This window comes from Cynocephalus volans, chromosome 17 (genome assembly GCF_027409185.1).
Source record: "Cynocephalus volans isolate mCynVol1 chromosome 17, mCynVol1.pri, whole genome shotgun sequence".
Classification (NCBI taxonomy): domain Eukaryota; kingdom Metazoa; phylum Chordata; class Mammalia; order Dermoptera; family Cynocephalidae; genus Cynocephalus; species Cynocephalus volans.
In genome coordinates this window covers 2603616-2619754 of record NC_084476.1, presented here as the reverse complement: position 1 = coordinate 2619754, position 16139 = coordinate 2603616, and the positions used below count along the sequence as shown (strand labels likewise).

Genomic DNA, 16139 nt, shown 5'->3' with positions numbered 1-16139 from the left:
GCAAGCTCTTTTGGCTGCCTGGAGTTTTCTCAGGCAGGGACCTTAAGCGGGTCTGGGGTCACCCCAGGGATATGAGCCTTGAGCTGTGAGACACTTTGTTAGTGGGTGTCTAAGTCTTTAGAGGCCAAGGTTGAGGCCGAGTCAAGAAGAGGCTCAGAGGAGCCTGAGCTGGAGTTTGGTCAAGGAGAGAATCTTTGCCACCTGCCCGGTGGTATTCAGAGCCCACCCAGCAGCGCCCACCAGGACACAACCCAAAATTGAGAGCAGGACAAATGCCCCGAGGAGACACGGCACAGGCACTGGAGGGGGAGACCACAGCCAACCAGACCCCTCGACGTGGGGTGGAGCCAGGGGCTTCAGGCCTCGGAGAATAAAGCCCCTCTCGATCCCAGGCGCGTCTAGTGGGGTTCCTTTCCCACATCCTCCAGCTTCGCTGCGCGTCCCTCCCCAGCCGGGGTCGTGGGGATTCCTGAGTCACGTTTCCCCCTCTTCCCTTTCTCTATGTGGTCACGAGCCACCTCAAACACACAGAACACAGCATCCGCAGCCCTGGCCCACCCGTGTTCTGTTACGTGCTTGTTACATGTGCTAGGACCGCTGCTGCAACAACAGTTCTTGTAAGTGGACGCCCTCCCTTCCCTTCCTCACCGCCCCCGCCCCCGACCCCCTGAGTTAGGAGGTGTCATGCTCCGGGTGGGCGTGGTGCCTCTGACACACAGGCACAGGCCTCGTGCCTTCCCTGCCACTTGCACGTGGGTGGAACCGGTGCCCTCACGGGCACTCTGTGCCCCGCAGCTGGCTGTCGAGGTTCCTCCGGGTTGACACACAGGGCTGCGGTTCATTCCATGTGCTGCTCTACGGTGTCCCTGTTTCAATGCACCACACCCGATTCCCTCACTCTTCTGGTGGCGAGCACTGAGGACGTCCCTAGTTTCCCACCAGCGGTAAACACTCCACAGCAGAAATGCTGGACCTAGTGTGAGGCTGTCCCCACCCTTGCCGGAAGTCACCAAAAGTGGCTGTGCCCCCACATACCCTGCAGGGTGTACTCGTCCCCAGGTCCTGCCACCTCCATGACCAGGGGTCGCTCAGACCTGACCTCATGGGTGAAAAAGGAGCTCGTTGCCTGCCTCTGCCTGTCTCTGGTCCCCAGCGACGAGGAAGGTGCGCACATCTGTGCGGACTGTCCCTTAGTTTCCTCCTGTGGGAGCGGCCCGCTCAGACCTTCTGCCCCCTGTTCAGTTTGCTTTTCTTTTTCCTTGTTTGTTTTTAATTCTCTGTGCTGGATCAATCCGTTTCTGCTCGCCAGGGCGGTGGGCACCTCCCCTCCCGCGTCTGTAACGCCTTTCACTTTGTACTTTGTGTTTGGTTCTCTGGGAACTTCTAGTCTGCTTATGCCCGTGCCTGTGATGTTTATGCTTACTGGGGAGTCCCTGCTGTTGGGGCTGCCTGTGCTTTTCCTTCTGGCACTTTCAGCAGCACGGCCTCATTCTTCTGCAGGACTCGGGACCCAGACTCTGCTGCTCACCAGCTGTGTGACCTCGGCCACGTTTCCCAATCTCTCTGTGCTTCAGTTTCTGTACCTGCAAAGCATGCACGGTGACAGCAGCTACGACATCATAAGGTTAGTACCTGCAAAGCACGCACGGTGACAGCAGCTACGACATCATAAGGTTAGTACCTGCAAAGCACGCACGGTGACAGCAGCTACGACATCATAAGGTTAGTACCTGCAAAGCACGCACGGTGACAGCAGCTACGACATCATAAGGTTAGTACCTGCAAAGCACGCACGGTGACAGCAGCTACGACATCATAAGGTTATTATGAGGCTTAAGCCCATGAATGCACGTAAAGTACTTAAAACAACGTGGGGCAGACAGGACGTGTTTGACAGGGACTGTCTTCTGATTGCTGCCATGGGACTGACCACGTCCAAACGTCACCTCCCTCTGAGAACGAGTCCGCAGGTGGCACCTGGGCTTGTCTGGCCATCATTGTATTCTTAGCACCCAACAAAGGGGCTGCCACTCAAACACTCCCAATTAGGCAATCCATGGTGAGTGTCTCTGCTCTGAGCCAGGAGCAAGGACAGAGGGCAGGACCCGGACGCTCTGAACCTGGGGTGGGGCCAGAGATGAGCTGCGTCCTAGGAGCCGGCCCATCAAAACACCAGTGTTGTTCTTAAAGATTGACATTTCAAAGCCTGCATCTTCTCGGTGCCAGAAAGCACCTGACCTCCTCAGGGCTGAGTGGACAGTGGTGGGGGGGGGTGACCTTGGCCAGGCCCCTGGGGAAAAGGATGCAGGCTTTGGAAGCAGAAGGCCTGGGCAGGTGCTGTGAGGGTCCTGGTCAGCTGAGCTCACAGGAACCACGGCCCTTCCCAGCTGGGTGCAGGGGACCGAGGTGGGAGGAGGGCGAGGTCCACGCAGGGGCCAGGAGGAGACCTGGTGGTTTTCCCACCTGCAGTGCCGGATGCTGAGGGATGGTGGCGCCTGCCACGTTCTCTCCTGGATGGTCTGCCCTCGCCAGGATGAGCCCCAGCAGCCCCTCCACGTGCAGAGCTTCACAGGGGGACCGAGCACAGGGCCAAGGAAACCCGGGATGCGGTTCCTGAGTGACCTGCTCACCCCCTGGGAGGCCCGAGGGACATACCTGAGGCAGGTGGCCGCAGAGGATACTGAGAGCAGGCTGGCAGCACAGCAGAGCCACACTCCTGGCATCCCAGGCTCTTCCTGCCTGTCTGTCCTTTGCTCCCTGAGCTCAACCTGCACCCCTGAGTTCAGCTTCGTGAGAAGCTCAGGCCCAGTGCTGGGCCTGGCAGGGAGGGGACTGGGGACTCCAGGCCAAAGAGGAAGAGCCCTGAGGAGGGGACCCCTAGGCAGTGTTGGGGGCAAGGAGGACTGTGACTCAGGGAGACGTGGGTGCAGGCGTTTGCCCTGGGCCCCTGCACCTTGCCCCCGGCGCAAAAACACAGCTTCCTACCCCTCCCTTGCCAGCACCGGCAGGTGGTGAAGGGAGCTGGTCTGCCTGGGCGTGAGGCTGCAACGCTGCAGCACGTCCCCCTGCAGGGTTAGCGAGGGGGGTCAGTGCTCCAAGGTCAAAGGGGTAAGGACCAGGTGAGCGGTGCAGCCGGAGCTGGACTAGAAGGGAAAATCAGACCGCCAACGTCCGTGGGGGTGAAGGAGACGATGGAGTTTTGAGCTCAGGCCCCAAGATGTGATTGCCAGTTTGGCAAATAAAAATCCAAGATACACGTGGTATTGGGCCGTGCTTATGCTGAAGAATTATTCATTGTCTGTCTGAAGTTCAAGTTCAACGGGATGTCCTGCACATTATCTGGCAACCCTACCTGGGAGGACCTTGGTGAGGAAAAGCTGGGGGGACGGGAGTGTGGGCGCCGAGCTGCCCCACAGCACCCGCCTCCCCCACCACCCCTGCGGGGGAGGAAATGGAGCTCAAGGCCCTTCACACGGCCAGGATAAACGCCGAGCACCAGCCCTCCCGCAGGCCTGGGGACATGGGCAGGTCTCCACCTCGCCTCTCCCTTCTGTCCGTCAGCAAGTGGACCTGGGTTCGGCTTGAGCGGCACCCGCCCAGGCAGCCAGGCCTTCCTGACACTCGGGCACTTCTCAAGGTCAGCATTCTTGCCACCTCTTTCCATCAGTGTCACCAAGCCCGCAGCAGATCAATGCCCTTCCAGTCGCTGAGATAATGTCGGAAAAACACCCAGGGATACAGGAGATCCACTGAAGCGCGGGCAGGACCCTCGGCACAGACCTTCTGGCCTGAAATGAGGCTGGGATCCTCTGAGCGGTGCCCAGGACATTCCGGGGAACCCCCCCTGCCTCTCAGATGCATAAACAACCCTCCTGGAGATGGGCAGTCCCAGGTCTCTCCGCTATGACTGTCCCCAAACAGACCGAACTTGGGGGCATCGGACACTTCTGTCAACAAGTGCTGAGGGGCAGGATAGGGTCCGGTGCTCATGCGCTGAGCAGTAGGACCCCCGACCCCACGCCACAAAGAGGCTGAGAGTCGGGGGCCAGGCGGGGTCTGGCTCCAGCTGACGCTGCCCTGGACGTGACTCAGCAGCTGCATGTCTGTTGGTAGAGCCCGGGCTTCTTCACGTTTCATTATCCCCTCCACTCCCCCAGGGCCCCGTGAGACCATGCTGTGCTCCAGTTTCTTTCCAGGGTGCCCTGAAACTCAGTCACAGGAGCTTGCCCGGACCTCCCAGCAGGAAGCAGCAGGTCTGACCCCTCCCTCCAAGTTCCAGTCTCCTTCGTGTGACCTCATGCTCGGACCAGGGTCAGGCTGATGGCCAGAAAGTGTGTGACATGCCCTTTGAACACCCCACCCAGAACCTAATGTCTGTTATGGACATTGTGTAAAATACCCAAGAGTTACAATGTCGTCCCCTCCTCTCCACACTCACCACTGTAGGGACCCTTCGAATACACATAGAGCCTGGCAGAGGCCCTCAGATCCACACCTGGGGCGCAGCCCCTCTCTGGAAGCCAGATGTTCCCACCACTGCCCGCTCCACCCGTGCAGGCCACCTGGAGTCTCCAGAGCAACTCCCATGCAGCACGTCTACATGGAACTCCAACTTGGCTGCAACCAAGCCCTGCCTCTTCCCATCCCAGCCAAGGGCAGCCCCACCTGTCCAGCTCTCAGGCCAACAGATTGGAAAGGTCCTGAATCCTCTCTTTTTCCCACAGCCCTCCTCCAGTCCTTCCGCAGACCTTTGACTCTCTTCACAATACATTCTGAATCAGACCCCTTTTCGTGCCCCCCCCAGTGCCATCTCCTTCTCTCAGCTGGATGTGGCAGCCACCACACCCCCCCCCCCCCGAGGTGGTCTCTCTGCTCCTGTCCTGCCCCCCAGTCTGTTCTCCAGCCATCAGCCAAAATGTCTCTGTTAGGATATAAGTCAGTGTGCTGCCCCCAGTGAAGTGGGGTAGGTGCACGTGGGCCAGTGCCTCCCCCACGGAGACTGTAACTAAGAGTCTGAACAAAATACGAAAAAAGCAACCCTATAAAGGTACGAGACAGTGGCAAGAGGATGGCAGAAGCTGCAGGGTAGCTGGCACAGGAGAAGAAAATAGCACCGGTCGAGTTCTCCCTCTTTTTAAAGCCACTTTCTGCCTGAGCACAGGCCCCGCTTGGCTCAGACTTGGTGGCTAAACCTCAGATACAAACCCTCCACCTCAGAGGCTTAGGGAACCGGGGAACAAAGTTCAAGGCAACCACAGCAGCCAGGAAGTGAGAAAGTCAGGGGAGAACACCCCACAGAGGAGAGCACCATGGAGTGAGAGCCCCAATTCTGCACGAACTCTGCCCAGATCCCTGGCTGACCCCTGAACTGTGCATGCATGGGACAGACTCTGGCAGCCCAGCTAGGGCAGAAACAGACGTTTCTGTCTCACCACACAGAGGAAACAGAGCTTAAAGCATAATCCAGCCAGGGTAACCACCTGCTAAAAACTCTCCAGAGGAACAAAACAGAACCCAGAATCTAGGCCCTATCATTGACAATGTCTAGGATACGATCCAGAAGAGTAAACCCATGAGGAAGGAAGATGTAACCCGTATTCATGCTATATTGAGAAAACCCAGATGTCAGAATTATCAAACAAGAATTTTAAGCAGCTACTATATTCATAAAGAACAAACGCAGAAGATATCTCAGACAGATATAAAAACTATAACAAAAGAACCACATGGAAATTCCAGAACTAAAAATAACACAATGTCTGAAATAGAAAACTCACTGGATGGACTCAACAGCAGAGTGACGATGACAGAAGTCAGTGAACTTGAGGATGGACCATCCAATCAAAAGAACCAAGAGAGAAAAAATTGGAACAGAAAATAAGTCATCAGTGATCTGTGGGGCAATATCAAAATGCCGAACGTACATGTAATCGGAGTCCCAAAGGACAGAACAGAGAGAACGTGGGCAGGAAAAAATAAAATAAAATAAAGAGCAACATTTAAATAAATAATGGGGAAAAAAATCCCCAATTTGGTGAAAGACATAAATGTGTAGATTCTAGATGCTCAACAAACCCCAAGTAGAATAAATACAAGGAAGACCAAACTCAGACACATAGTAAAACTGCTGAAAATTGAAGACAACCATCTTGAAAGCAGTGGAGAAAAACAGCACACGGCACACGGGGCAACAACCATTGGAAGACTTCTGACTTTTCTTCAGAAACAGTGGAGGACAGAGGACAGTGGAACACTTATAAAGTGGCAAAACCATATAACAAACATCACGCCAGGATTCTAAATCCAGTGGAAGTATCTGTCAAGAATGAAGGAAAGATTAAAACCAAGTGTTCTGCCTCCACCTGGCTCAGGGTAAGAGCCAAGTCCTCACGATGGATGAGAGGCCCTGTAAGATCGGGCTCCCGGAGATCCCTGCAACCTCGTTTCCCACCGCTCTGTCCACTTTGCTTTCTCCACTCGGGACACACCCGTCTCCCTGATGCCCCTCGAGTCTGCCAGCCCTCTCTGCTTCGCGGCCTCACACCTTCCACTCCGCTTACCTAGGAAGCTCTTCCTCCAATGCTCAAGGCTCTCTCCCACACTTCCTTCCGTCTGTGCTCACATGCCACCTCCTCAGGCACACCTCCCCCTTTTAAAATAGGCCCCCCAAATGCTCCCCAACTTTCTGCTCTCTTCCTTGCAGATTTTCTTTCCATGGAACTTGTCATTTTTAACATGCTCCATGGATTCTCCATTTTGCTGTCTACTCCCTGCCCCTGCCCTGATCATAAATTCCACCAGGGCAGGAGCCCACTCTGTCTGGTTTTCTGCTGTTTCTCCACCACCTCCCATCATACCTGGTGCACAGCAGGTGCTCCATAACCACGGGTAAGACAAGTGAATGCGGTTGTGAATGGGCAGTTACAGTTTCAGGAACTCACAACAATCAAGAACCTCTAATGCTCCTGAGCTGCTTCTGTCTGTAACGTGCTCGCGATGAGTGCAGAACTGTATCATCAGGGTTCCCCAGGGAAACAGAAGCAACAGCAGACAGAGACATACAGATATATGTAAGGGTATATACACTCATATACACACACTCACACACGCATGTTACATACACGTAGACATATGAGGAGATTTATTATGGAAACTGGCTTACAAAATTATGGGGACCAACAAATCCCAAGATCTGCCATCTGCAGCCCAGAGAACCAGGGAAGCACCTATGGTGTCATTCAGCCCAAGTCCAAAGGCCTGAGGAGGGGGTGGGTCAATGGTATAAGTCCCTGTCTCAGTCCAAAGGCCTGAGAACCAGGAGCACTGACGTCCACAGGCAGGAGAAGGTGCGGTCCCAGCTCAGACAGACTGAACTCACCTTTCCTCTGCCTTTTCCTTCTATCTGGGCCCTCAACAGATGGGAAGATGCCCGTGCACGCTGGTGAGGGGGGACCTTCTTTACTCAGCGTACTCGTTCAAATGTTGTTCTCTTCTGGAGACACCCTCACAGACACACCAGAAATAGCGTTTTACCAGCTATCTGGGCACCCCATAACCCAGTCAAGTTGACACATAAAATTAACCATCACAGGAACCAAGAGGGAGAAAGATCCTGCCACCTGATAGGCGTGTGAGCTCAGCCTCGGGTCCCTCTTCTGTAAATGTTGTGGCATCCCTGGGGGTCACGCTTGGATTCCCCCTCAAGAGAAAACCTGCCACCCTGAGCTGAGGTCACCCTGTCCCAGCAGCCCCAGCCAGGACTGAGCATGGGGAGCAGGACTCCTCCTGCACTCAGCTCTCCCTGCGTGGTTGTGCGAGACCGTCACAGCCACATGTAGTCTGAGGCATCCCATCCTGCTGCCCCCTGCTTTCTCCTGCATGGCTGTTCCCCGGTACTTATTTCCTGCAGCTGCCATAACAAAGCACCACAAATGAAGGGCTTAAAGCCACAAAAATGTGTTCTCTCACAGTTCTAGGGTCTAGAAGTCCAAATCGAGGTCAGCAGGGTTGGTTCTTTCTGGAAGCCCTAGGAAAGAACCCGTCCCAGGCTGCTCCTGGCTTCTGATGGTGCCGTAATCCTCGGCGTTCCTTGGCTTGTGTACCCATCACCCCCATCTCTGTCCCCACCCCAAATTCCCTCCATGTATATCTTTGTCCAAGCTCCCCTCTTCTCATAAGGACACCAGTCATATTGGATTTAGGGCTCACTCTACTCCAGTGTGACCTCATCTTAACTAATTACATCTACAATGACCCTGTTCCCAAATAAGATCACAGCCTGAGGTTCTGGGGTTTAGGACTCCAACATATGCTTTTGCGGGGGACACAATGTAGCCCATAACAGACTCCAGTCACAGTCCTCACTGGAAGCTGTGGTTTTGGAGGGGGAGTCAGCAGGTCTCAGCACAACAGCCTGGGGGCACCTTTGGCACAATGTGGCATAAGTGTCAGGAACCCTAGCCACATGCCCCCACCCTGGTGCTCAGTCCCAGGATCTCTCTGCCCACGGCCCTTGTCCACCCGACTGTGCTGCAGTCACTGTGCACACACAGAGGACACCACAAGGTGACTCCAATACCACCCCTGCCCAGGAAGTTGGCCCAACCCATGATTGGCTGTTGATTTTGGAAACTGGCTCTATGGGAACCTAACATTTTTGGTGTCCAAAGCAACAGAGAAGAGAATAGACAAGGGCTGGCTAACATTTCAGAGGATTAAGAGCCCCTGCTCCCCCCACAAGGACCTCACCAGCCACCCCGACCACGAGGCTATATAGATGGGCTGAGGGACCTGGCATCAGCGCAGCCAGTACATCCCCAGTTGTCACCAAACCCAGATAGAACGTGCCATGGGGATGCACCTCCTACTGCTGACTGTGGGCCTGGCGCTGGTCTGTGGCCTCTGGGCTCATGAGGAGCAAGAATCGGACCTGTCAAAGGTGAGACACATCACGGTGGCCTAACCCAGGCCCCTGGCCAAGATGTAAATGGGCCATCAGGGAATTCCCAGGGCAGCTTTGGGATTTGGAGCCCCTGCCAGGGCCTGGTAAGGAGCCCTCAGCTCAGGGCAAAAGGGAGCAAGGGACCCTCAGGCCTTGGGGGCGAGTGCTGGACTCCGGGGGTTGGCAGGGGCTGGACGCCTCTCCGTCCCGTGCCCGCTCACACCCATCTATCCAAGGTGCCCGGGGAGGCTGGCGGTCTGTTAACCAGTGAATGGCACCAGCCTGAAGGTCTTGGACCCACTGGCTCAGCCAGCACCCCAGGGCACTGTCTGGTCACGGGCGTGGATGGAGCTGGAGGGCATCCGGCCCCTCACTCAGCCCCTCTCTCTGCCTGCAGCTGTCCGGGAGCTGGTACATCTCAGCCTTGGCCTCCAACAACTCGGCCCTCATCGCGCCTGGTGGGCACTTCAGGGTCTTTATCAACACCCTGAACACCGAGGACGGCAACCTGCTCGGGGACATCCTCGTGCTGTGAGCACCGGGCACAAGGCGGGGTGCTTGGTGGAGGGGTGTGGGGGAGGGGCTGGACGGGCCAGGTGGCCCCAGAGGGGATGGAGGCGCTTCCTCGGAAGGTGGCTGGTCTGACTCGGCCCCTCACCTGCTGTGCGGCCTCCCCCGCCCCCTCTCGGCCACACCTGCCCATCACCAGAGCCCAACCCATGGGGCTGGCAAGCCTCGCTGGCGACGAGTGTCAGGGCTGTGTGTGTGCAGCGCGTGTGCACTGGGGAGGTGCTGTCGCTGGCCTCTCTGCAGGGCTTCTCTGGGCTGCTGCTGACCACGCGGGGAGGGGGAGCCCTCAGCGGGGCCGTGGGCTAGGGGGGCCGGGGAAGGCCATGGAACAGATGCGCTCGCCAAACTAGCACCCAGTACTCCAAGGAGCAAGCTACGCCCAGGCTTAAAATGAAAAGGGGTGGTGCACAGAGTGACCCCCTCCGGCCCTTCTGCAGGGAAGAGGGCGGGTGCAGCAAAGTCTCCCTCGTCGCCTTCAAGACCGAGGACGACGACCGGCAATTCACCATGGAGTGTAAGTGCAGCCCCGTTCCCAGCCTGGGTCTCCGGTTTGGAATCCTGGGGCCGGTGCCTCTGTGCCTGAGGGACGAGCAGGTGACAGAAGCTTAGGCCCCTTCCGCCTGGGCGCTGGCAGCCACTCTCAGGTGCAGAAGCCGTGTGTCCCCTGCCCCAGGAACAGTGGGCACAGTGCCACCTCCCGACTAAGCGCTGAGGTGGGCAAATAGGTGTCCCTCCCAGGCAGGCCTGAACCCTGCATCAGCCCAGTGTTCTCCACAGTTTGGGGACACAATGAGCTCCACCTGGAGGAGGTGGTGCCCAGCGAATTCCTGGTTCTCTACCTGATCAACCTATATGAAGGCGAGACCAGCCTGGTGGCCAATCTGCTGGGTATGTGCCGACCCCACCGCCTGCCAACGCTGTGCCCACCCCCATGCCCACCCCCACCTCCGCCCCACCACCCCTCCAGGAAGCGAGCCTGCCAGAGGGAAGAGGCAGGCCGGACACAGCCAGCCCTGCAGAGCAAGGGCCCCGCTCACACTCAGACACGCTCACATGCACACACTTACATGTACACACACACACCCACTCACAGTCACACCCGCTCACACTCATACTCAGACACACTCACATGCACACACTTACATGTACACACACCCACTCACAGTCACACCCGCTCACACTCACACTCAGACACTCACATGCACACACTTACATGCACACACACCCACTCAGAGTCACACCCGCTCACACTCACACTCAGACACACTCACACGCACACACTTACATGTACACACACCCACTCAGTCACACCAGCTCACACTCACACTCAGACACACTCACACGCACACACTTACATGTACACACACCCACTCAGTCACACCAGCTCACACTCACACTCAGACACACTCACATCCACACACTTACATGTACACACACCCACTCACAGTCACACCCGCTCACACTCACACTCAGACACACTCACATCCACACACTTACATGTACACACACCCACTCACAGTCACACCCGCTCACACTCACACTCAGACACACTCACATCCACACACTTACATGTACACACACCCACTCACAGTCACACCCACTCACACTCACACTCAGACACACTCACATGCACACACTTACATGTACACACACCCACTCACAGTCACACCCGCTCACATTCACACTCAGACACACACTCATAGACATGCAAATACGGACACATGCACAGGCAACGTGCACACATTTACATACACACCAACTCACTTGCACTCAGACACACGCACATGCACACACACTCATGCTTGTTTGCACACTCAGACATGTTCGTGTGTACACACATTCATTCATACACACACTTATTCACACTCGCATGTACACACGCACACATGTATACTCACACACATGTACACACGTAACTCATGCTCTCACACTCACATGTACACAGTCACACGTGCACATTCATGTACATACATGTACACATGCTCGCACTTGTTCACACTCAGACACACATGTACACGCTCATTCACACTCATGCTTGTTCACACTCAGAGATGCTCATGTGCACACACACACGTTCACTCACATGTACACTCACATGCACACATGTACTCACATGTACCTGCTCTCATGTACACACACACATGTACACACACACAGTTGCTCTCAGTCACCTGCCCTCACTGAGATCAGCCTGCTTGCCCCACGGCCCAGACTCCCTGCTCTGGGGCGAGGGGACGTGTCACCCACCTGCCCTGGAGGCCAGCACATCTCGTGAAGCACAGATTTCTGCTTCCAGGAGCCAAGTCAAAGCGGATTCCTTTTTTTCCAGAGCTGGGGCAGCAAACTCAGCTCATCCCAGGGCTGGGACGAGTTGCTCCCTTCTCCCCACCCCAGATGGCGATTTCTCTCCATCTGCACAGCTCCCCTCTGGGTTCCAGAGAGCACAGCACCCCAACCCCCTCCCCATGACACCCAGATCCCCCCTCAGCACCCAGATACTCCCGCCATGGCACCCAGACCCCCACACAGCGCCCAGATTCCCTCAATGCATCCAGATCCCCCAGGGCACCCCATTCACCCAGGCTCCTTCCTGGACCCCACCTGAGATGCTGTTCTTGGGAAGAGACCTGCTCCCCTGCCACCCATGCCCCTCCCACCCACAGCCCCCGTCCGGCCACAGTCATCCCCTGTGGCCAGCAGGGGACACCCCAATCATCCCTTGTGTTCTGCCCACAGTCCGGAAACCTGTTGCAGAGAAGGAGTTCCTGGACACCTTTGAGGACATCTGTGAAGAGCTGGGCCTCCTCAAGGAGCAGATCGTGTTCCTGGATCAAACCGGTAGGGCCCTTACCCTCCACTCAGTTCCCCTCGGCTTGAATGGCAGCCAGGTGGGGGCTGGGGCCAGGGGTGACTAGGCCATTCTGCTCCCTCAGATCGCTGCGAGAAGTTCAGAGACTAGGGCCATTGGCACCAGTGACAGGTGGGTGACACTTTTCCCTGGATCCACGCCCCAGGCAAGCTGCTCAGAGGGGGCACCCCCAAGGGCCTGAGGCCCATCCTCCCCAGCACCCCGAACCGCCCTGCAGAGCCCATGCTCTGAGGCGAGGGGTCCACCCTCACGCCCTCCTGCTGCCACCCCTGTGCTGTCCCTCCCTCCATACCTGCTCTGTGGACAGTGAGCCAAGGAGTGGGGTCTGGGTCGTGTGGGGGCTCAGAGTGGGAGGCTGGGGCTCACTGAAGCCCCCCGCCCAGCCCCCACCTCTCAGCCCCTCCAGAGCCTGCAGGAATTCCACCGAGAGCACGCACCTGGGCTTCTGCCGTGTGGCGCCCTCCCGGCCCTGCCCGGGCCCAGGACCCCACCACCGCCAGGCCTGGATCCCCTCTGCGCCCACCTACAGGGCGCTCTGCCCCTGCCTCCTTCCTGCCCCTCGGCTGTGGTCCTGCCTTGCTTAATAAAAGATTTTTCCCTCAAAAGATGATTCCTGTGTCTGTCAAAACAGTAGAGGAGGTCATTTGTTTTGAAGCTGCAGAAACAAGCTAGGGAGACCTGAAAATGTATTTCCCAATCAGATGGCTGGACCAGGAGGAGCCCGGACCCTTCCCCAAAGCTGTGCATTCATGTAGCTCATAGTCATGAACTTTCGCCAAGTGATAGATAAAAGCACGTGCATTATTTTTTTCACGTGTTCAAATAGGCAAACTTGTATTTATTAGGACTCTGGGCTTGAAATAACCAAATTTTACATACACAGAGAGGAAAATTTTAGCACAAAACGGAATCTGTTGGCTCTCCCACGTGAAAGGCGCTGAGGCAGGCTGCCTGCAGGCACGGCTGTGCCCAGGGCACGTGTGTCATTGCTGGAACCCGTCTCTCCTGCCTCCTGCCTGTCTTCCCTCCCGCGGTGGCTGCCTTCTCCTCCCAGGTCGAGGAACAGCAACAGGAGCCCATGCCTCCCGCAGAGCCACTGTCGAGGTCCCCGCGGCAGCACAGCCCCCAGCACTTGATGCGACGTTCCCACTGCCTCTCTGAGTCCTGTGTCCCCCCTCAAGCCAGGGGTGGGGCAGCTTCGTCCAAAGCCCAGGGGCTGAGAGGGGGCGAAGGGGGCTCTGAGGGAAGGGGACACACGCGCAGAAGGGCGTCGGCAGTGGGGATCCCTCTTTGTCGGAGCTGAGCAAAGCCACTCGTGGAGGAGCATCGCGGTGGCCCCTGGCATCCCCAGGACAGTGGTGTGGAGAGAGAGCCAGGCAACTTCAAAAAACCATTCCTTCCCATGGGAGTGGGGCCCGCACACCATCTCGCCGTGTTTCTGGAAGATGTTCGGGGATGAACTGCCCACCCCAGCAGGGAGCGGGGGCTTTGTGCAGCCTCTGAGACAATCTCCCATCCTCCACACACACTGTCCTCAAGGCCACCTCAGAGGGCGTGGCAGGGGATGCCTCAGCCGCCCCTTCTTGCAGGGCCATCTGGGGTCTAGACGTGCCGTGGGGTTGAGCCATCCCGGCCTTCCCTCCCCCACCGCGCCCTAGCACGGGGGCCTCCCTGGCGGGACAGATGCTTCCTCCAAGAGCTCTGCTCTGGGGCCACACCATGGGCTGGCTCCAAAACTAGGAACCAGCAAAAATTACAAACAAGCCACTCACCAAAGAAAACGTGCACGTGGCCAATAAAATTGGGCAACTATGTTCACGCGCGCAGAAAAAAGCTAGTTGAATCAGTAACAGCAGACCGTTTTCAAACATCAGACTGGCAAAAATGAAGGAAAACGCAACCACAGTCTCACAGCACTCAGAATTGGTGACAATACTGTAATAACTGCTAAAGTTGGACATATACACCTTCTTTAAGCCAGAAACCCCACTTTGGGGGACTGTCCCATAGAATTATTTCCATTTATAGAAGCCAAAGTAAGACAGGTACCCTCCTAACAAAGGAGAAGATAAAAGTAAATAAAAACAAAAAACAAAAGACGGAGCGTGAAAGAAAGGAAACGAAGCAACAGCAGATCCGCAGGGAGGCACAGATGCTGTCACAATCGCTGTCCCCAGACCTTACTGTCACCACCGCGGAGTCCAGCAATCCCGTGTCAGCTGCAGCAGGGCTCTGAGACGGGCAGCCACAAAAATCTAGTAACTTTTATGAGGGAGACGCCAAGAGCAAAGTAAAGGAAAATTCTCCTAAGGTGGAGGGGAGGGGCGGGGAGGGGACGGGAGCCGGTGTTTATGGGGACAGCTTCAGTTTGGGAAGATGGGAGCTCTGGAGACGACGGTGGCGGAGGTTGCTCCACAGTGGACTGTGCTTAATGACACTGCACGTACACTCAAGAAAATGGTCAAGAGGGTAAACTTTACGTTAAGTGTATTTTACCAGAATAAAAACACACTGGGAGAGGGGCTGGCGGGTCAGCCCAGTCGGTTAGAGCCTGGTGCTCGTGACACCAGTGTCCAGGGGTCAGATCAAGGAAAGCTCGGCAGGCAGGAAGAATGACAGCATGGCGATGATAGCAAGGCACCACGAGACAAACATGAAACCAAAGCGAAATTGTGACAATGATGACCGCTTCGCGTTGGCCACCATGTCACTTACAGTGACCATGAGATGAGAGCAGGAGACGCTCAGGACACATGGGCGCTGGCCAGATCTGCTGGTGACTGGTGACCCATAGGCCAGGGCTGGGGGAGGTCTGCAGAGCTGGCGGGCAGATGAGCTCGCATCAAAGGGCCTCGGGGACATGGGGACGGATGCTCGGCCAAGAGCACCTTTCATAGCTCTCCTCCCGCAATGGACGGAAACTGAGAACAAAAATAAAGAAGGAAAGCCCAGCTCTACAGAAAGCCAGGCAACCCACCACTCAGACTCGAGGCGCCCGCCCTCTCCCTGGGCCAGCACAGCCTGGACCCTGCGTGGAGGGACGCCGGTGCCCACATGCCCAGCCGTGGCCATCGTGCTTATCGGGGGTGGGGTCGAGGGCTGGGACATGCTGCCGCGTGTTCACCAAACACTCCCAGCCCTGCTGTGCACAGACAGAGCGCGGTGATGGGTGAAAGGAGAATGAGGAGGAACTTGGGGTCAGGGCGGGGGAGACGTGCAGCACCGGATCGTGCAGGAGCACAGGACAGCACGGGACCACACGCCGAGGTACAGATGCTGAGCGATCCACACGACAGGGGACCTGGGATGGAAAGAGTTGACTAGATGCTGAGGGGAGCCTCCCATGCCCACTCTGAGATGACTTGGGGGGTGGGATAAAGGGACAGTTGATCTGGGGTCTAAGATGGGACAAATGCCAGCTCGCCCCAGAAGCCCCCCAGGACTGAAAGAGCATGACCCCTCAAACCTACCTGCCCACCCGCCAATGACGAACCTCCACAGCATCCCAGGGCCTTGACCCGCCCTGCTGCCTGCACCGGTGTCACCTGTGTTCCCTTTCCACTCCCCACAGCCCCTCCCACACCAGAGGTCCTCAGGAATGCTCCTGTGGGTCAGGTGACTAGCAGGCCTGGGGAGAGCCCCCTGCCTCTGTTTCCCTGAATTCCTGGGCACAGGTCCTGCTACCTGGTGCCATTGCAGGATTCCAGAACAGGACACACAGCAGTCTTGGCAGGGGAGCAGAACAAAGACACCTGGCTC

At 56.6% G+C, this 16139-nt stretch overlaps 1 protein-coding gene across 1 annotated transcript; it reads left to right on the top strand.

Annotated features, from left to right (window-relative positions):
• Window positions 1-8848: 8848 nt before the first annotated feature.
• LOC134366151 (minor allergen Can f 2-like) lies at window positions 8849-12470 on the top strand. The gene is made up of 6 exons (XM_063082567.1): window positions 8849-8938; window positions 9339-9472; window positions 9949-10025; window positions 10289-10399; window positions 12248-12349; window positions 12445-12470. Exons 1-6 carry the CDS (start codon window positions 8849-8851, stop codon window positions 12468-12470), a joined length of 540 nt encoding a protein of 179 aa, XP_062938637.1.
• The last annotated feature ends 3669 nt before the right edge of the window (window positions 12471-16139 follow it).